This window comes from Octodon degus, unplaced genomic scaffold (genome assembly GCF_000260255.1).
Source record: "Octodon degus isolate 3935 unplaced genomic scaffold, OctDeg1.0 scaffold00179, whole genome shotgun sequence".
In the NCBI taxonomy this organism is placed as follows: Eukaryota; Metazoa; Chordata; class Mammalia; order Rodentia; family Octodontidae; genus Octodon; species Octodon degus.
Window position 1 is genome coordinate 781,027 of NW_004524755.1, and position 19,619 is coordinate 800,645.

Here is a 19,619-nt window from a genome sequence, read left to right on the forward strand (position 1 = left end):
TTTGCCTTGATCAAGTTACATACGCTCCAGCCAACAGCTTCCTCCACTGAGGCACCTGCTAAATTCAGGTCTATGTCACGGTTCTACAAACTGTACATTAACACGCACACAACTCACTGCATTAATATAAATTTCTGGAGGATGCCCGCAGCCTCTAAACAAAGGGTGGTGATGTTTCACGGCAGACAATGCCTATATCCTTCATGAGAGGCCTAGAGATTTCATCCCTCCCTAACAGAGATCACTGAACCGGAGAGCTAGGGCCAGAGCACCCCTTTGCCCCCTCCCCCTCCAGCCACCTGACAAGCTGTCACTTGTGTCAGCCATGTCCACTGCCAGGCCCTGGGGGTGACCGCTCGCATTTTAGTAACTAAAGCAAACAAAACTTGCATTGAAATGTAACACATCACAATGCAAAATTTCTACATGCGTTTCCTAATAGGCTAAAGGTGAAAAAACAAAACATACTTTCAAAAAACAAAAACTTTAAATGACATCATCAGCTACTTTTGAGTTCAGGAACTTTAACTTGGATCAAAGGAGTAAGTTCAGAAGTCTCTCACTCTCCTTTAATGTAAGTAAAAACCAAAAGTGTGTAACATCTGGAGTCAAAAATGTCTTGTGGTAGTGACACCGCCGCTTCAGAGATGTGGAGATTTCCTAATAGAAAACACTTTGAACTTCTGCTTCTACCGGGGAGATTCCTAAGAAACCACCACATATCATCATTATTTCTTGATTTTGCAATCTTCAGGGCTCATGTGCCCTGACCACACTGAAAAGGCTCGACAGAAAGGTTTATTTAGCTCAAATATGCTCAGAAGCCTCCACGCAGGGCCTGAAGTGGATTTAGACTACTCTACCTACCACAATGGCGATGCTCCTACTCAGCAGCCTTTGGAGTCAGACAATCCAGGCTAGAAATGATCAACAACTGAAGAGATCGGGAAAGAAAAGCCATTTTGTGAAAAGCATCGCTAAAACATCTCGATTTAGGAGGAACGTAGGTAGGGCAATGCTAGGTCTTCTACACTGGTGTTGAGTACGTGTCTAAAGGTTGTGATTCTTTACCCAGAAAGGACTGCTTTAATCAATACACACGTGAGTTATGTCGACAAAAACTTTCATCTTACTGACAGCTCCTTCACGTACCAGCAAGTAGCAAACGAAACTCATGAATCTCAATTAACCACAAAAATAGCAGTACTGACAATAGCCTTGGTCACCTTCTTGCATTATAAAACATGTTATTATTATACAGCATTTTAAACGCTAACATAACATTGGGGTCGCATAACTGCCAACTTGGAAAAGAACAATTACTTAAAATTTTGTTTCTTTTCTATTTCAAAAAGATTGAGAAGCCAGTTTGTGATCATTTTGATACTTCCTATAGTAACAGATGGGCATAAATCAGAATAAAAAATGACTGATGTACATCAATTAAATGCTATCCTAACGTAAAACCCAACCTACTATTTTAATAAACAACAGCCAGGCCTATTGTTATAGGTCACCTTTATTGGACTTGTGTGACTTTGTCTTAGTTACTCTTCTCTCCTTGCTGGGACAAATATCCGGCACTCAAAATGAAGGAAAGAAAGGTTTATTTAGCTCACAGTTCCTGGAGGCTTCAGTCCACACTCAGCTGGCTCCAAGGCAGAGCAGCACAGAGCAGAGGGCAACCTTTCATGGTGGGAGCGCAAGGGAGGGGCAGCAGCAGCTCAAGCAGCTGGCTTCTCTTCCCATCTTACATTGTAATGCAAATTACCTGGCCCAAGCAGGTGCAGCAACCACACCCACAGTAATCAATCCCAAATTGCGGCAGCCGCCCCAAGACTGCATGAGGCTTTGGGGGGACACCTAGACACAAACCATAACAGACCTACATGTGTTACTTTTTACCTGCTCGTTTCTAAGCAAATACATAGCAAGAAGTTATGTAAAGTCAGAGTTTGCTGCAACGGTTTATCAAAAATTACTACCAGGAACAGATATCCACTGCTTTTAAATCATATTAAATTGTAAATTGTGCTTGAACAAAAATTGCATGTATTCATTCATGAGCCCAGCAGTTACTGAATATTTAGCTGTGCTGGGCTCGCGAAGGATCACCAAGGATACAGAGTGAGCAAGTGAGGCCATGTCTTCACCTCCGAGATGCTCATGTTTTAGGATCAAAATCTGTAGAGAAACTGCCTTCACTCATTTATATTGCTCTTTACCTACAACTCTCAAAAAAAAAAAAAAAAAAAAAAAAAAAAAAAAAACCACCTCTCTAAATCAGTTTCTATGAAAGGACACATTTTTCTACACCTCCTGGAACCTGTTTCCTCATCTCTGTGGGTATTATTGTGTGCCATGTGCTGTGAAATTTTATAGGGTCACTGTGAGGAACAAGGAGTGCTTTCCAGAACTTTCCAAGATGATAAAAATGCTCTGCAGTTCTCTCTCCTCAGTGAGACTAAGCACTTGGTACTGGCTACAGCAAGCTAAGAACTGTCTTAACTTTAATTTAAATATTTTCTTTACTTCAATCTAATGAACTAAAATGTCGAACAGCTACGTGTGTCTAGGGAACACCACATTAAGCAACACACGCACCGTCAGCCACACAGGTGGGATTATTACTCAATGAAGCAAAGCGCGGTGTGTCTTGCTTGTGGGCAAAGGTGGTACATGAAGGGAAAGTCGCAAAGTCGCTCAAGGACAAAGTCACGTGCTTAGGATGACCAGAACACTTAGCTGAAGATGAAAAGGTGAATTTAGAAGGTCAACACTGCTTATATCCTGAGGATACAGGAAGAATATGTGAGGAATGTTCGCCAGTTAGACTGGGCTCAGTGTACTTCGGCTACCGAGTTAGCTCCTAAGAGACACAGGAAGTGCAGATAAAGTCACCGCCAAAGCCCTAGGCCGCTGTCCCTGGGGGAGGAAGCTGTACTCACTGACTCACCCTATGGCCACCAGACATAAAAAAAAACTTCTTCAAAGAAGTACAAAATGTATCATTCACCCATAAGCAAAGCCCATTTGATTGTGAATTCAAACTGTTTTTTAAAAATTCACAAAAACCTGCTACAGCATGAAAAAAGAACAGATTTTAAACCATTTTTCATGGAGAACTATCATGGTGTCTTGATTCATTATAACCATAGGTCTAAAAACTAATCATCGTGTTCAGGATTTTTCCATGACCTTCATTTGTAATTTATTTACACATATGCTTTAAAAGACATCCTTCACTGTAGGAGTGAAAAATATATTAGGGTAGCTCTTTTCAAGGTTTTCAACCTCAATTTACTTCTTTTCTTCAAATAACATACAGCAAAAACTATTAAGAGTAATATCTAAAAATATGTTTGAGGGAAACATTTTTAAAGCTTCAGAACTTCTATGACACTTCAGCACACATGCTTGTTTCCAATACAGTGGAAAAAAGGTTGTTTGAACTAAATACAAACCTTTCCTCAGATGTGGTTCATTTTCAAGTGCCATAATTGACAGCAACAGAGGCGATTATGAGGGTACTAATTTAAGAGGACTTGAGGTTACGGCTGATAGTCAGAAAAGTAAAACCTTAAAAATGAAAAGCCAAGTTGTTAAAGAGAATTCACTGTTCAAAGGGAAAACTTTCTCATCTGAGCTGCAAATATCCACAGCCAGAATTAATCTGCTAATCTACATAAAGAACTTTTCTGCGTGCACACTGCTTCCAAATACCTTCCAGAACACAGCAGATGCTTCAGTGATGTACTTTTGATGGAGAACATTTAAACTTTCAACAAACCTAAATATATAGCCGTCGTTTCACTCTGAGGCCGTGAATGGTTTGGTCCTACAGCCTGTTCTTATCAGTGTTACTGTAATAATCCAGCAAGTACCCTTTCCATTTGGATGTATAAAAGCTAAACAAGTGGCACAGGAGGTAGTCAAAGGGGCATATGGAACATATTTAGAAGAAAATGTTTGCATAGTCTTCATTAATACACATTTTTATAATGGTCTTTGGGGATTATAACAATAAACAATTTATCTTAAACTGTATTCCTCATTTTACTCAGTAGAAACCAGTAATATGAACTAGTTTCTCCTCAGTTATTGGGAACCTGGTGGGACAGAATACAACATATCCTGAAGTCAGGTACAAAGCTTTAGATGCCAACCTCTCCTAAGAAAAACATGAAGGAGAAAACAGCACAAATAAGAACTGCACACGTGATCTAAAGAGCATTCGAATAGGAAAATGGGGCTTAATCCCTGAAAATAAGGAACAACCACCCCCAAGGAAGACAGCCCTGCTGGAGCTGTGCTGTGCAGGAAGTACACGAAGAAACGCCACAGCCCTGAAGGCCAGTAGGTCCATGGTGTGCGACAAAAAGCCATCAGGCAAAGGACGACAGCAGCAATGGACCAGGTGCTGCTGCTGACACCTAACTGGTCCTGCAACAACAGAAGAAAAGCACCTGACCAAACCAACTGATACGCAGGGCTTGCTAAGCTTCCAAACCAGCCACAGACGGGCGAGCTGACATCTGAAGAGCCTCAAAGGCACCAATGACACAGAGACATTGCAGATGGTGGAATAAACACACCTAGGGTGCACGGAAAGAAAGGGGAGCAACGCAGCTCACCGTCAGGAAACAAGAAATGGAATTGGCTATGCAAAGGGGCTGCTATGTTGTAAGTAACCCAGAGGCACTGGTCCCAGGCTTTCCACTGCTTTACCCTTTACAGAAGGTTGGTGAGAGACAATTCAGAAAAGAGTGGTAATTTGATGATTTTTGAATAGGTTTACACTTCCAAAAAAATATGCAAAGATTTATCTGTAAGTAGAATTTTTAAAATTTTAAAAGGAGAAAGCAGGAAGCGGGGAGAGAAAAGAGAGGTGAGGATGAAGGAAAAGAGAAACAGGAAAGGAGGGGCAGGGAAGGATGCAGAAAAACAAAACACAAAGGAAAAAGAACGACAGAAAAGGAGAGTGAGAAGAAGAGGACAAGAAAGTAAAGAGGGAAAGAGAAACCAGACAAGCAGGAAAAGAAAGGGAACAGAAAAAAAGAAACACGAAACCAGTAAGAATTTACTAAATAAACATTAAAGATGGTAACAGTAAATGAATAAAGGAGGAGAGCAGGAGAGAAGTACTCAACTGTTTGGGGAGAATCCACATGGGAAAGAAATCCAGGTGTCTCTAAGATTTCCTACCTGGTTAACTTCAAAATACAAGTACAGAGGGAAGAAGGCAAAATAAATTATTTTGAGGGACTTCTCAGAAATATCAAGGTGGAAACACCTCTCATCAGGAAAAACAGGTCTCAGAACAAACCATCGTTTATTATCCGATTCCCAAATATGTTAGTGGACACATGAAAGACTCCGGGTGTTCTTTCATCTTCCATCCCCAAGTCATCTGCATATGAAAGGAGAAATGCCAGACAATTTAAATCCTCAAGCTCCAGCACCCTACTCTTGTCTCTCTCGCAGGTCCAGTGAAATCACACAGCTCACTTGGGGTGTGTGGCGCACCCCAATTAGACACTCGAGAGGCATGCTGATTGGTTCTCTGCACACCCATCCCAACTTCTAACGTAGGCAGAGGATAAAACCTTAATTACACAGTCTTGGAAAACATAAATGGGAGTTGAGTGCACCTCCTTAACATTTAATCTTCACAGAAAAACCAAGCAAAAATGTATCTAGTTAACTACAAGAGCAGAAGACAGCTCCTCAGACCGTCTATTAGATCGTAATTTCCTCCAAGTCCTCTAAAGGGGGGGAATATGAAATAACTGAAAAACATGCATGAAATGCTCCTTAATTTGAGGATAAAACATTGCATTCTTAATTAAGTCAAAATTTGCCCCCTCCTCACTCTACCAGAACCAGCTTCTGTAGCGAAAGTACCAGGAAAATTAAATCACACTAATTAAAAAGAGACAAATCAGCACAGTTAGCTTTCTTTCCAGCGATTTCAATTATAAGCCTAGTAAATTCCAATGAAGTAGCATTATATTATGTGGGTGGGTAGTTAACAAAAAAAAAAAATCTCAGAGAAGTCACAAATGTCACCATATTCAATGTGATTCAGAGGATGCACCAAACATGCCAGATTGACAGCCTCTGTCCTGGGCTGTGCTCGTTTTTTCTCTATTTACTTGAACTCAGTCCCTCATCTGGGAAGGCTGGTGTATCACAGTGCTTGTTGTGAAGAATGACTTTTGTAATCTAGCTAACCCTAGCTGGCATCTTGACTATGCTACTTAGAAACCTCTGTGAGCTTGGTCAGCCTTCTAGAGACCTCCCATGGACTTCCACTCATCAACGACACTCTGGCAGTGTCAATTTCAAGGGTTCAGATGAAGACGGGATTCAGAGGTCCACGTAAAGAACTACATATGCACATTTAAAGAAAACTCTCAATAAATGTTGGCCATGATTAGATGTAAATCAAAACCTGGAAAAAAAATTAAAGATGCATTAGTTTTCTAGTATGTAATTTAACAAAAGTACCTGATCAAATTAAGAGGATGTCTAAAATAAATTTTATAAGGCTAGCCAGACAGCTCAGCAGATTAAAGCACCTACTTAGGCAGGCTCGGGGACCAGTGTTTGATCCCCAGCATGCAGTGCCGGCCCCGCCCCTCGGGCACACTGAGACTGCACCTGGATGTGGTGGCATACACCTGTAATCCCAGGACTTGGGAGGCTGAACACAGGAGGATCACTACAAGTCTGACCTGTGTAGTGAGACTCTGTAGACCCTGTACTCAACACAAAATAAATAAATAAATAAATAAATAAATAAATTTTATATGCCTTTCAATTAAAATGAATCAAGGTTTTGTGCGGTATTTTGAAAATGCACATTTGCTTCCAAATTTAGAGCCATTTTATGAAGTTCCTAACAGCTTAATGATTCTCAGAAATAGACTCCAGAAGAAAATCAGAAAATGAAAGAGAATTTCTCCTTCCAAACTTTCCAGGGGTCGGCACATTAGTTAGCTGTGTGTCCGTGTTCCCAACAGCTGCAAGGATGCTGTCATCACAGTGACCCAAGAAATAAAGCAGCATGGAAGGACATGTGGACTTGACATGGTGAGCAAAACAGGCGATGTGAGGCAGCTTTTTAAGAGCTGAACAATGCTACACTTGATTGGATGCACAGATAGATAGATATTTTTTAAACAGTCTGCCTGGAGAGAAACACTGATATTCTAGAAAATGATGACATGTTTTCTGAATGATAACAGATAAGCTCAAAATCAAAGAGGTAATGATAGCTAATGTACCAACTCTCACATAAGAGGGCTGAATGGAGATTTAATTGTCATGGAAGAAACCAAATTAGCGAATACTGTCCAACGACGCTACCTGGGTGGCTACACTATCCAACTCCTCCATCTCCACTGGTGAAAATGACCTCGGAAATGTCAGGATTTTGCTTTGCTTTACAGCCTTGAGGTGAGCATATGTTTTCTTTTGCACACTTTATTACTTGTTAAAGAGATACAGCCCTGAAAATAAGAATGGGTTCATATGTCAAGCATTCTGTACTCTGTAGACAGTCTGAATTGATTAAAGTCTCATTCACCAGTTTTTCTAAAGTGCAATTGTCCTCGACTCAGAAAAACAAAGAAACAGAACCTGTAAGATCTGCAACTTCCCTCCTACTCCAGATCAAAGGAAACTTCAAGGCAAAAAAATAAATATTTGGAAGCAAAAGCCAAGACAAGTCAAAATAAACCACAATGAGATTAATGTTCCCTGAGTTTTTTCTTTCTTTTTTCAGACCTAACTGTGATCCCCTGCTCAAATGAAAGCCCTAGCACATACAAGTTAAGGCTCTTGAAGGCTCATGCAGTTAAATATGCTGAAGACACAAATGCACAAGATGATTTTCCACCTCTGAATCTATTCTTCCTGTTTCTAACATGCCATATTGTGCAACTCTGGATGAAAAAATACAGAAATGCAGCTCAACTAGTTCAAATAAGACAGTCTCTGGTAGAGTAATAATGTGATTCTCCTATTAACCTTAGAATCTTGTTAAAGGCCAAAATGAACATAATAGCTGGAATCCAGTAGCTACCTTCTTGAAGTCCTGAATAATGCATTATAATAGAAAAGGTTTACAATATGAAAAGACAACACATACATCATGAGCATTTATAAACTTGGCATAGTGTAAACACTTTCCCGTGGGAAGCGCCATTTGACAGGACTCCTACTTTTATAACCCGATCTGAGAGCTAAAAGCTCCCCTATAAAGATGATGCAAACGCCCTAATGCACAGCGCATTAAGCCTTAATGAAACAGCGAAGTCTGAGTTTTAAATGCAAGCCTCCATCCCGCGATGGTTTAAATATAAGCATAATAAAGCAGATTAAAAAGAAAGAGGCTGTAATTACTTTTATTAAGAACTCAATCTCTTGTCCTATTATTGGTGTACATGTAACCCTCAAAGGCTGAATACAGATAGTAAAAATTCCACGAAGGGCTTCCCCATCATGTTGTGTCCATTATTTTTAAAAAAAAAATGTATGCCTGACAATTGATTAAAACATGTAGGAAATATGAAAAATTGGGAAGCTAATATCTTGGCAAAAAATCAGTTACCGCTGGGCTAGCCACTGTATCTCTTCTTGTCTTCTTTAATAAAGAAATGACATTGTCTGATTTCAGGGCTGTGCATGCTACATCAAGTTGTATGGGAGAAAATCTCACAAATTCAAAAGAGTAAGAAAAGACAGTCTTGATTTTACGATGGCTATTTAAGGTGGCCTTCAACAAAGAAACGACTTTATACTATTTTGCAGAATTATATTTATAAATATTCTGTACTCTAGTCAGAACGTTAACCAGTTGTTTGTTACAAAATAGACACAGAAGACCAGGAAAATTTGTATGCTACCTAACTTTCAGTTATTTCTCCAAAAATGTAAATTTATAATTTATATGTCACAAATCTCCAAAGTTGTTTAAATGACTCCTTTTCCCCAACTGTATATTCCATATTTGCATTCGAGTCAGTTTACATTATTTAAAGCCATCTGCATCAAACCAAAATACAGATCAAAGCCTCGGAGTTCTGCAAGTTCTTTACTTACTTCTGGCTTCTGTTCCTTTTTCCTTGGTCTAAAATGTCATAAATCTATCATTAGCTAGCAACTGTTGTGATGGTTAAAAAAACACTTTAATTGCAAAAGATTAATGAACTGCTCATCTAGTCCTCCAATTAACTTAAATTATAGATCCATATAAATAATTCCCGAGATTATTTGTCTACAATACTGATTTTTATCTTCATCTTGCAATCAGAATAGTCACGACATTGCTTTACTGTATATACTAATGACAGAAGTCTGCATTAAAGAAATTCAATGGGCGACATTTTATGTCCTATCGCTTCCAGTTTCCAAATAGCTCAAGTGCAAAACAAAGAACGGAGCAAATAGCATTTCTGCAGCACAGCACAAAAAAGAACTTCAGATGTGCTTTTACTGTTGTGTATAAAGGAGCTGCTCAGCGTTTATTCCAGCAGAAAAACATGAGTAAGTTCCTTATTAATAGACATGTCTAAAGATCAATATCTGGTGTATGGGAAAAGTACTCAAAATTTGCATTTTGTAAGTATATTTAGTGTTATCGTCAGATATGGACATTAATTTTTGTGTATTTACTCATTTATTTATTTTTGCCTTTGATTTTGGGGGATTTTTTTTTTTGTTTTTGTATTTGTACTGTTGAAACAAGGTCTTGATATGCAGGTCAGGCTGGCCTGGAGCTGACTTTGTAGCCCAGGGTGGTCTGGAACTCTCAAGGGTCCTCTTGCCTCAGCCTTGTGAATGCTGGGATCACAGGCATGCACCACCACACCTGGCCTGGGTTTTTTTGTTTGTTTGTTTGTTTGTTTGTTTCTTGAGACAGGATCTCACTATATAGTTCAGGCTGGCCTTGAACTCACTATGTAGTAAGTAGCATAGGCTGGTCTCAAACTCACAACAATCCTCCTGCCTCTTGAGTACTGGGGCTACAGAGGTGCAGCACCACACCAAGCTAATGTTAACTCTTTTTAAACCAAAATCATGCCTCTACAGTAATCACCAATTTTCCCCACATATTGCTTTTTTCAAATTTTCGTATTAGTTCTTATTGAAAAAGGAATTGATTTTAACATCAGTACCTTACGAGTGGTATCTCCTACCACCTTTTGTCTTCTTTCCCGGGCAGGTTGCAAGGACTTCGTAGACAGCACAGTCCAGGATCAGCTGCTTTATTTCTAGTTCTATTAGCTCAAATGCAGATAGCTCACACATCTGTTTTATTTCTGAAAACACTGCCCAGGAAAAGTGTTCTACCCAAACATAAACTTTACTATAAATAACTAAGAATCTAGCAAATAACTGTTTGGGGGAAATGGAAGGGTGTTTAAAACTCAGAATTCTTCTGAACTATAGGCCTTTAGTAATCTTACTTCTAGAATCTTCTGACAGCAGCTATCAGCTCCCTCAGAAGTTATCCCCAGTGTGCACAACTAAAACTCCTGCCGGAAATCCAGGTATTAACATCATATTACTTGCTAATTATAAAACACCGTTTCACATACCGACATTATTCACTTCCAACTCTTTTATCTAAAACGTGTATTTGCTTTCCAATCATAGTTTGACAGCAGAGTGCATCTGACATAAGACAGTGAAAGGATCTTTAATAAGACAGCAGTTCAAAGCACAGAGCTTTCATGCATAATAATTATGTTGGTTTAATTTGCTTCTCCACAGAAATGATTCTATTTGTGGAAATTCACAAAGTGAGGCAGAATTTTTAGAGAGCTTTACCAAAGACGAAACTGGCTTTTTAAGAGTTCTTCCTAACTCCATTAATGTAGGAAGATTGCCATTCTGACATTTAAAGAGCTCAGAAATTTCTCCTGATTCTTCTTGTAAGTATTGCAAAATACTTTCACTACGTGTTATTTGTAGCCCCTCTTTTGCCTGGCTTTCTCACTTGGCATTAGGTCAACAGAAAGACCACAGCAGATGTGTTGCAGCTATCAAAAAAATGACTGATATTTCAAGAGATTTAGTAATCTAAATAAATGTGACATGATCACACCACTTTTCTGGAACTTCTAGTCATTCTTAAGGAAGATTAATTTTCAACTTAATATTCAGAAATCCCTTGACATAAGAACATTATCAAAAATCTACAGATTACAGCAAAAACTTTCTCAAGCTGACCCAAAGTTTCATCTACATAAAAATTGCTGAAGTTAGATGAACACGTTTCTTTACAATAAGTTCCCTGTTTCATCCTAAAATCAGCATTTTTTTATTTAACATATATGCAAAATAAGACAGGAAAGTGGATCAAAACGATATGCTGGTTTTAATACAGCTAAGTCATCATTAATGTTTTCATAATCATTACTATTTTCCTTAAATGCAGAAAGGCATGCTTTACTGGCCTACACCAAGGTCATTCAGGTGTCTCTATTATTTACAACCATAACTACTTCTTTTTCACCAATCTAAAAGGTTATTTCCAAATCTCCATTTATACTTATTTTCCTTTTTTCATAAATATATCTCTACAATCATCATATTTTTTCCAAAAATTTCGCTTGCAATTATTTTGTTTCTTCATGGGAATAACTCTGTAACCATCAACGTGAACCAAATCTAGTCAAGCTCACTATAAAATCAAATTGTAATCCAAGAGATAGGAAAGACCTTCAAAAAAGAAAAAATTCTAACAGAAGCCTTATAATCAGAAACTAAAACAAGGAATGAATTATTACCATGCACAGCCATAAAGATTATTGCCATTTTTGGAAGACTGTGAAAATATCCAGTTATCATGAAACATGTCTAGAAATATGAATCTCAGTTCTATGAAAAGACTTTTTCCAGCCTAACAGAAACGCTGGGAGCTTTCCCATCACAAGGGGCTAAAGACAACTCAGAAAGCCATCAGGACGAGGTTGCCCTGGGAACATTCAGCTCTTCTGTTTTGCATATGGATGGAAAGCTACCGATCTGGTCTTAGGATCTTGCTTTTCCCATGCATGTGAAAACTCACATTTCATTGCTTATAACTTTTTCTGTCCCAAAAGACCACAACATAAAGCACCAACCTGTACATCATAGGTCCCATTTAGTAAAACAGGCCTCGAAGAATTGATGTCCTGCAGCACACCAGAAAGCACGGAGCGGTTGACCTTCTGGAAGTCTTTGGAATGGCTGAACTGCACCATGTTATGAAGGGCCAGGATTTTGCTGTCCAGCTCAGCATCCTGCCTGGTGCGGTTATGCAGTCCTAAGTGATACTTTCGGAAGTGCTTAATCAGATCTGTGGGGTCGTTGCCATAATAACCATACCCACAGATATTGCATTTGAAGTCCTGAAGCTCTGGAGACAGAGGTGCCGGATCTGGGTTGTCATTCACCACTGAGTCAGTTTTGGATTTGTTCAGTCTCACACTCCCATCTGAAGGCACTTGTGGGTTTTTTGAGGCCACTGAAACTGGGCTTAAACCTTGACAATTGGCTTGACCACTCTGCGCTTGCCCTGTTTCTTCGGTAGCCTTTGGTGACATCTTATGATCTTCCTTTGTCTCCAAAGAGTCCCCTGACGGGGTGCAGGCCATATCTTGAGGGGCATCTGCCTCTGCTCTCTGAGGAGACTTCAAGGGCTCACAGACTCCCCCAGCAGCTGGAGATGAGAAAGCCAGCATATTTCTGTCTGTCACCTCATCAAGAGGAAAGGAGGGAAGGCTTCCTCCCTTGCTGGGGCTTTCATACTTGAAGCCAGCCTTCTCACCCAGGACTGAGCTTTTGGCCTCCTTCTTACCGCTAGAAGACGGATCTTGGACGTGCAAGCTGTGCTCCTCCTTATTATTTAGTTCTGCAGCATCACTCTGATCCAGATTTTCTGACATCTGATCTGCAGAAAATTCTTTGTTCTGTCCAGACACCTTGCTTTCTGCACCTATCAGCTCCAGGGTCTGGCCCTCACCTTCGCTAGCAACGTTTCTCAGAGGGGGGTTCTTTTTCCGGACCATATCTACAAAAAATACACAGAACAGGCACAGCAAAGTTATTTGAAAGTCACAGGCATGTAATCAAATCTAGACTACTTTGCTTATTCAATTCAAAATTTTCTAAGTTATATAGTGAAATACTTCCTCTGGCAGAAATATCAGTCTTAAAAATAGCAAGAAATTGAAACTAAAGCAAACAATTTACATTTGGAATTATTTTTGTCCCAGACCATCTCATCTATTATTTAAAAAGATTTATGAATACTAAGGGGCTCATTATCCTTACTGGTTCTAGTATAATTATCAGTCTGCTTTACCAACTACATTTTTGCCCAACTTTTTTCTGTAGCTGTAATGGATCTGTAGGCACACATATATTTATGCACTTTATAGCTTATATATAATATATACATGTTATAGAATGTATATACATGTTTCAGTTGATGGAATACATATTATGTGTGTATGTGATACATAGAAACATCATCAATTATAGTTTATTGTTGTTACACTGTGCAAGCAAGCTGTACTCTGTCCACCAAAACGCTCTCCTTGGCATAAAGATAGAACAGCCGTGTTATGGCCATTGTGAAAAGAGCCCTGTCATTACTACCAGGAAATGGAGAGTAATGAACACTTCATCGCTGAGCTGCCAACCCATTTCTTTAAGGAGGTTTGTTCTGAAAATGAGATCCGGTGTGTATCAGTATGGCTATCGGTTCAGGTCTCAAGAGGTCCATCTCTAGGATGTTGGCAAAGTGAACAAAGCCAGGGCAGGGTCCACATGGCTTGCGGCAAACAGGTCTGCCACCAGGAGCGCTGTGGACGGCGACCCCACGTGGAACACCGTCAAGTTGCAGCTGAAAATGGGGAAGACTCAGCAGTATCCTGTGGTTTCCTTATTATGTCATAGCTCAAGTGAGTCTTTCTGGACAATGACATCATCAACCAAGGTCAAAATTAGTGTGTTGCGGACCAATTCCTCCATGGAGATCTAAGGACTCAGAATTGTAAGGACACAGAGAAGCAGGAAATAATGTGTGTCCTATCAATGGAATAATGAATTAGCAAAGATTAATCCAAGGTGGGGTTCTGTGACACGTGTTCCATAAGGACACAGCAGCAAAGCTGTCTAATGCTGTCTAAAGCCTCACCTAAATATCTGCAAAATTTAATTTCTAGTAAAACAAGACTTCTTTAGTAGGAGACTGCTACAAAGACCAATTTAATAGAGTTCATGACACCATGATTATCTAAAACATGCTGGGAAAATCCAAATTAATAACATGGTATTAGTCATTTTTGTCTAATTTTTCACAAGTGCTGAGGAATCAGACTGGCTTGGGAAAGACAGGAGTACCTTTGCTTCTGAAAAGCTGGGCAAGCAAAAACTTTTTATAGTAGGAGTCTCCGAACAAAGATAATGAAGTATTTGCATAAGGAATCATTTACAAGGCAAAAATTCACCTTAGTGAATAATGTTAATAGCAGTATACCTGTTGAAAAAAGATGCCACTCTTCTTATATACCAATAACATCATTCATCAAAGAGCCATAGGATCTCCCTCTCAGAACAATAAAAATGTCCAAGATGAAAGACAGAGCCATCAACAGTTAGGGATTGTTCTGAGACAACAGCACCCTGCCTGGCTCCTTGGGGCAGGAGCCATGTGTTCCTCTCCTTGGTGCCACCTTCCAGGACCAAAATGAACAAACCTAGGGAATCTTCACCACAAGAAGCAGCACTGCCTACCTGTATTTCTGCAGGGCTTGCATTATAAGGTCTTATATGAATAGTTTGGGAGACCCCTATCCTTCAGAAGTGATGGGACACCTCAGGAAGGGGGAACTCCTGGAAGACTGAAAGATAATGGCCAACAAAGGGCAAAATAAAGAGAAAAAAATTCAAGGGAAATTTCAGAAATACATTATCATTTAAACTAAATTTAAACAAAATGTACAGGTTGGAAGTAATAACAAATGCTTCTTGTCTCAGCTCTTTGGGGGACTGAAGTTAGGAGGAAAGAGAGTCCAGGAGTTTGAGAACAGCGTGGGCAACACAGTGAGAGCCCCAATAAAATGCACGTGTGTGTGTGCACACGCAATTGCATGTGAGCATGTGTGTGTGCATGCATGTTTCTCTATACATTTAAGGTGGCCAACAAAAAGAATATTCTAAATCACCGACTACCAGGCATTCCTATCTATGAAAATGGGACTTTCTTGAATTTCATGACTGTTTCTTCCATTACACATATTACACTAGGTTTCCTCTGACAAGCACTGAATAATTGTGTTTTGTCTTTATTTTTTTCAATAATATGACTGAACTCTGACTCACCTACGTAAGTAAATAGGGTTATACAAAAAACTAAAATCCTACATGAAAAGTAGAATGTCTAAAGAAGTGATAATTTCTTCGTGTTATCCTTCCATCAAAAGCAAGAGAAAATGACTTATGTTCATATACTGATGTTAAGATGGATGGAAAAATGACAGCAATTTGAATAACCAGGGAACTAAATTAAATTAAAAATGAACAGATCTAAATGCATTAAAATTTTTAAAAAATTAGATTATTTTTCAGGACAAAGAACAGTTATTGATCTTACTCGTTTATCGCTATCATAAAGAGATGTAATGGGTCCAACTTTCAAAACTATTCAGCCAAAATGTTTAGGGCTTTAGAGGACAAATGTGATTTAATTAGACTATCATCTTTCCAGATTTCAGTTCCTCTTACACCCCAGAATAGACCTTTGGAACACACACGACTCACTAGGTCCTTATGGTGCGTACAGCACTTAGTAATATACGTTGCAAAGAAGGTTAACTGCTAAAACTTCAAAGAAGTATCAGAAAGGCCACTTGGGTTTTATTTGATGTTATAGGGGTAAGGGCATGTACATTTCAGTTGCTGTTTAAAAAAATGTGGCTAATTTAGTTGACTATACTTTGAAGTAGTTATAGAAAAAATAATTCTTACTGGAATTATATGATCATCATTTTTCAGAGTGACATATTGTGTAAATATAAGCACATTTGCAATACTTCTAAGTGGAAGAAACTCCTCTAGCAAGTCGTAAGTTAGATACCCTAAGACTACAGCCACCCTCTAGTTATTATCTGTAAGACAAATAACAGATTGCATGATGTTTTACTGTCTGCCAAGAACTTTTCCAGTTAACATTTTCATTAAAAAAAAAAAAAAAAAAAAAAAAGATCACATACTTGTAAAATCATACCCAGCACTGACTTCATAAGGCATGTGGCTTTAGAGTGCTTTTTACAATTATTAATTTTATTAGTCAACTAGCAGGAAGCTAACGCGACTGTCTTAGAAATGCTGGGAGGACACAGAAGACTTTCTGAGAGCCGAGCTGCATTTCTGCAAAACAAAGCAAAAGAAAAATTTTCCTTCCCAAATGATGCAAACAGACTTTAAGGTATCGCACCTAAGATACATTAATACGGCCGCATCGTGAGCCGCTGGGAAAAACAACTGCAGGAGCAGACCCTGAGCTCTCCTCCCTCGGATTTAATAAAGCAGCAGTGGGAGGAAGATGACAAAAAGATCACAAGACTCGAAATCAGTTTCACAAGACACTGTGATGTTGGCGAAAGTACCTGATCCCAACCCGCTCCCCCTAAGGACTATGATACTTACCTACTCTAACACTGGGGGGATAGGAGCTTTCTTTGTAAACACAAGCAATGCCTCACTAGGGAAAAGTTCAAAGTCATTAAAGTACAGAACCATGCGACAGAACTTCAGTCATCAATTCTGGCAAGTCTACTGTAGACTGTATCCTGTGCCGCAACAGCCAATATGCTTCACGCACACACACTACAAAAACAAAAAGTTCAAGATGCCAGGTACAGTAGGCCCACTGTACACAGCCGGCTGAGACAATGGAGTTGAAGGCCTACTGGACAAAACGGGGCTGGCAACCCCCAAGGCTCAGAGTTTCTGACTGAAGCCCTCTTTGTAACGTGAGAAACTGACCTGGGGGGAGCAGCGAGCACCGCATAACCCGACATCGTCTGCACTCACAAGAACGCATAAGCGCGGCTGAAACGGCCAAGCACTCAGGATCCGGGTATGTGAACGGGTTGCAAATGTGCTTAGCTTCACCCAAACGCTCCATTATCTTCTCAATTCTGAGACATAAGGTGTTGCATCTGCAAAAATCATAAGTATCTACACGCTTGGCTATTTCTTTCTAAATTAACTCTAAAAGCTTTGTTTCATTCTTAGAAAGTGTTTACTATTACTTTTTTAAAAAATCAATAGAGAGTGCACTATGTCTAATTTACAGTATTACTTAGATTTAAGCAGTGAAAATAACAGTCAGCATTACAGCTTAAAATATAGTCTTAATAACTACTTGGTCTCACTGATTAAAATGCTTAAATATATAAGAAAACAATTTTCTGTAAAAGACAGAATTATGTTCACAGGGTGGTAACTTCACAGCCAAGGGAATCGGAGTTTTCTATTGTATCTGGATACTGTGGATAGCCCACTAATAATTTATTTATATTTCATGTATCTGTACATACATTAAATATGTCAACATAAAAACATGTCTACCTATATAAATGTGTCTATAAATATGCATACCCATATATATATATATATATATATATATATATATATACATATTTGTGAAATACCCAAATAAACTTGTAAGGGGAAATTAAATATATTATTCAACTAAAGAAAACAGCTACCACAAAAATTTTAAAAGAAACTGACATCACTCAGCCATTCAATGAAGGTAAGCACCAGTACGTAACTCCACTAGGTGAGGAGCTACTGGAGGGTAAGCCACGTAAGTTATAGATGTTCTGTATAAAATACTGACCTTAAAGTAATGAACCAAAACCTAAGGAGAAAGAAAGGCCTGCAGAAATCACATGTCCAGTTTCTGGATGTGACCCAAATCACACGCTTATGTGACCAAGGGCAGGTCCTTCCCATGCTGAGTCAGTCTCTCTTCTTATCTGAATAATGAGGGAATAAATTATTTCTAAGCTTCTCCCTGACTCTGTGACTCTGTAATCATTCTGGTTAATAACACTTTACTTTTACCTTTGAAAACCTTTGTCCAATTTTGCTGAAAGACTATAAAATATTAAACCACCAATCACTAAGGATGACCTAAATATTACTAATGCCTACCGTTTGCTCAGTTATTCATTTCCCCCAAAATTCAAGTATTAAAAATGGATGTCTAACATCAACTACAAGAAGGATCATTTTAACTGTACTATTTGTCATTAGTTTTAAGGTAGTAAAAGTATTGTTAAACAGCAAAGAAAATGAACACAAGGATCGCCTGATCCTAAAAGAAAGTCCTTCCCAAAAGTCATCTCGTGTGTGTGTGTGTGTGTGTGTGTGTGTGTGTGTGTACACAAGTCTATATTCTGAACAAGACTGTAAAAAATTAGGTGGGCAAAGATTGTGTAATCTGACCTCAGTCTCTAATCCTGCTGCACATGATTTTTATTATAAGTAGCAGATCTTATTTTCATAATATATAATACCAGATGACATGTTCTTTTTGTTTTTCTAGATAATAAAACTTTCAAGTGCTTGAAATCAAAGCTTAGCACAAAAAGCAAAGTTCTGTTGGTCTTCTCCTCTGTGGATCTACGTTGTCTCCCCTCCCTGCTTGTAACTTCAGCCTAGGAGTACTGAGATTAATTACACATTTGATGTAGCTTTTATTTTTAAGAAATTATAAAGAAAGAAAAAGAAAACCAAAATGTTTCTTTTGATCAAAAGTCCCCCACAAAGAATTTAAAGAATTAAGAAAGTGATAGTAAAATAAAGGGAAGGTCAAGTCTTAGGCCTATAGCAAACTAGATAGCTTCCATATGAACACCACACAAAGTTCAGTTTTTAAGGAGCATATGTGTCTGCTCATTGGTGTGCGAGCAAAACACTTGAATCCTGTCTGCTCCATATATACAGATCAAAATCAGATTGCTTAAGTGAACTATAAAACGCAAGAGACATTGTTTACCCAATTCACAAATCCAAGAATCACTGAAGGAGTTTAAGTGTTTTCTATTCCTTCAGATTTCAGGGCTATACTTCAATGGTAGATCGCTTTTTTTGTAAACTGTATCAAACTTCATAAACTCAACGTCAGATCTTGTTTTTTTGCTATCCATTTCTATTTAATTTGTCCTCTCTGAACCCACTGTTTCCCCGAATCTTTAAAGGTATTTTTGGACTTCTTAAATCCTGTTGAGATTTAACAGTCATCACCCTAAAAAAAAAAAAAAAAACCTATCAAATAAATCTCATATTAATTCACATCAAATCCAAAATGATCAGTTCTATTACCATATACTTTAGAGCACAAAGCCAGTCAATAGCTATCTGGACACTAAAACCAAAATCAATCAATTTCTATCTCTGTCTCTCACCTCTGTATCTCTGTCTCTAATGCTGTGACTCTCTGTCTCTATGTTTCGGTCGGTCGGTTGGTCAGTCTGTCTGTCTCTCTCTGTCTCTCTCTGTCTCTGTCTGTCTCTCTCTCCCCCCATCTGTCTCTCTCTCTT

At 38.8% G+C, this 19,619-nt stretch overlaps 1 protein-coding gene across 3 annotated transcripts in view; it reads right to left on the reverse strand.

Annotated features, from left to right (window-relative positions):
- Window positions 1–19,619, reverse strand: part of Trps1 (transcriptional repressor GATA binding 1) — a 243,022-nt gene that overhangs the window by 184,822 nt on the left and 38,581 nt on the right. For 2 of the 3 annotated variants that reach the window (XM_012517450.2, XM_023703782.1), the window contains exon 2: window positions 12,138–13,066. In XM_012517450.2, the coding sequence (XP_012372904.1) occupies window positions 12,138–13,064 (927 nt within the window). In that variant the 5' untranslated portion in view covers window positions 13,065–13,066. Of the gene's footprint in view, window positions 1–12,137; window positions 13,067–16,274; window positions 16,432–19,619 lie in introns of all 3 variants that reach the window. The other variant, XM_023703780.1, reaches the window with a different exon arrangement.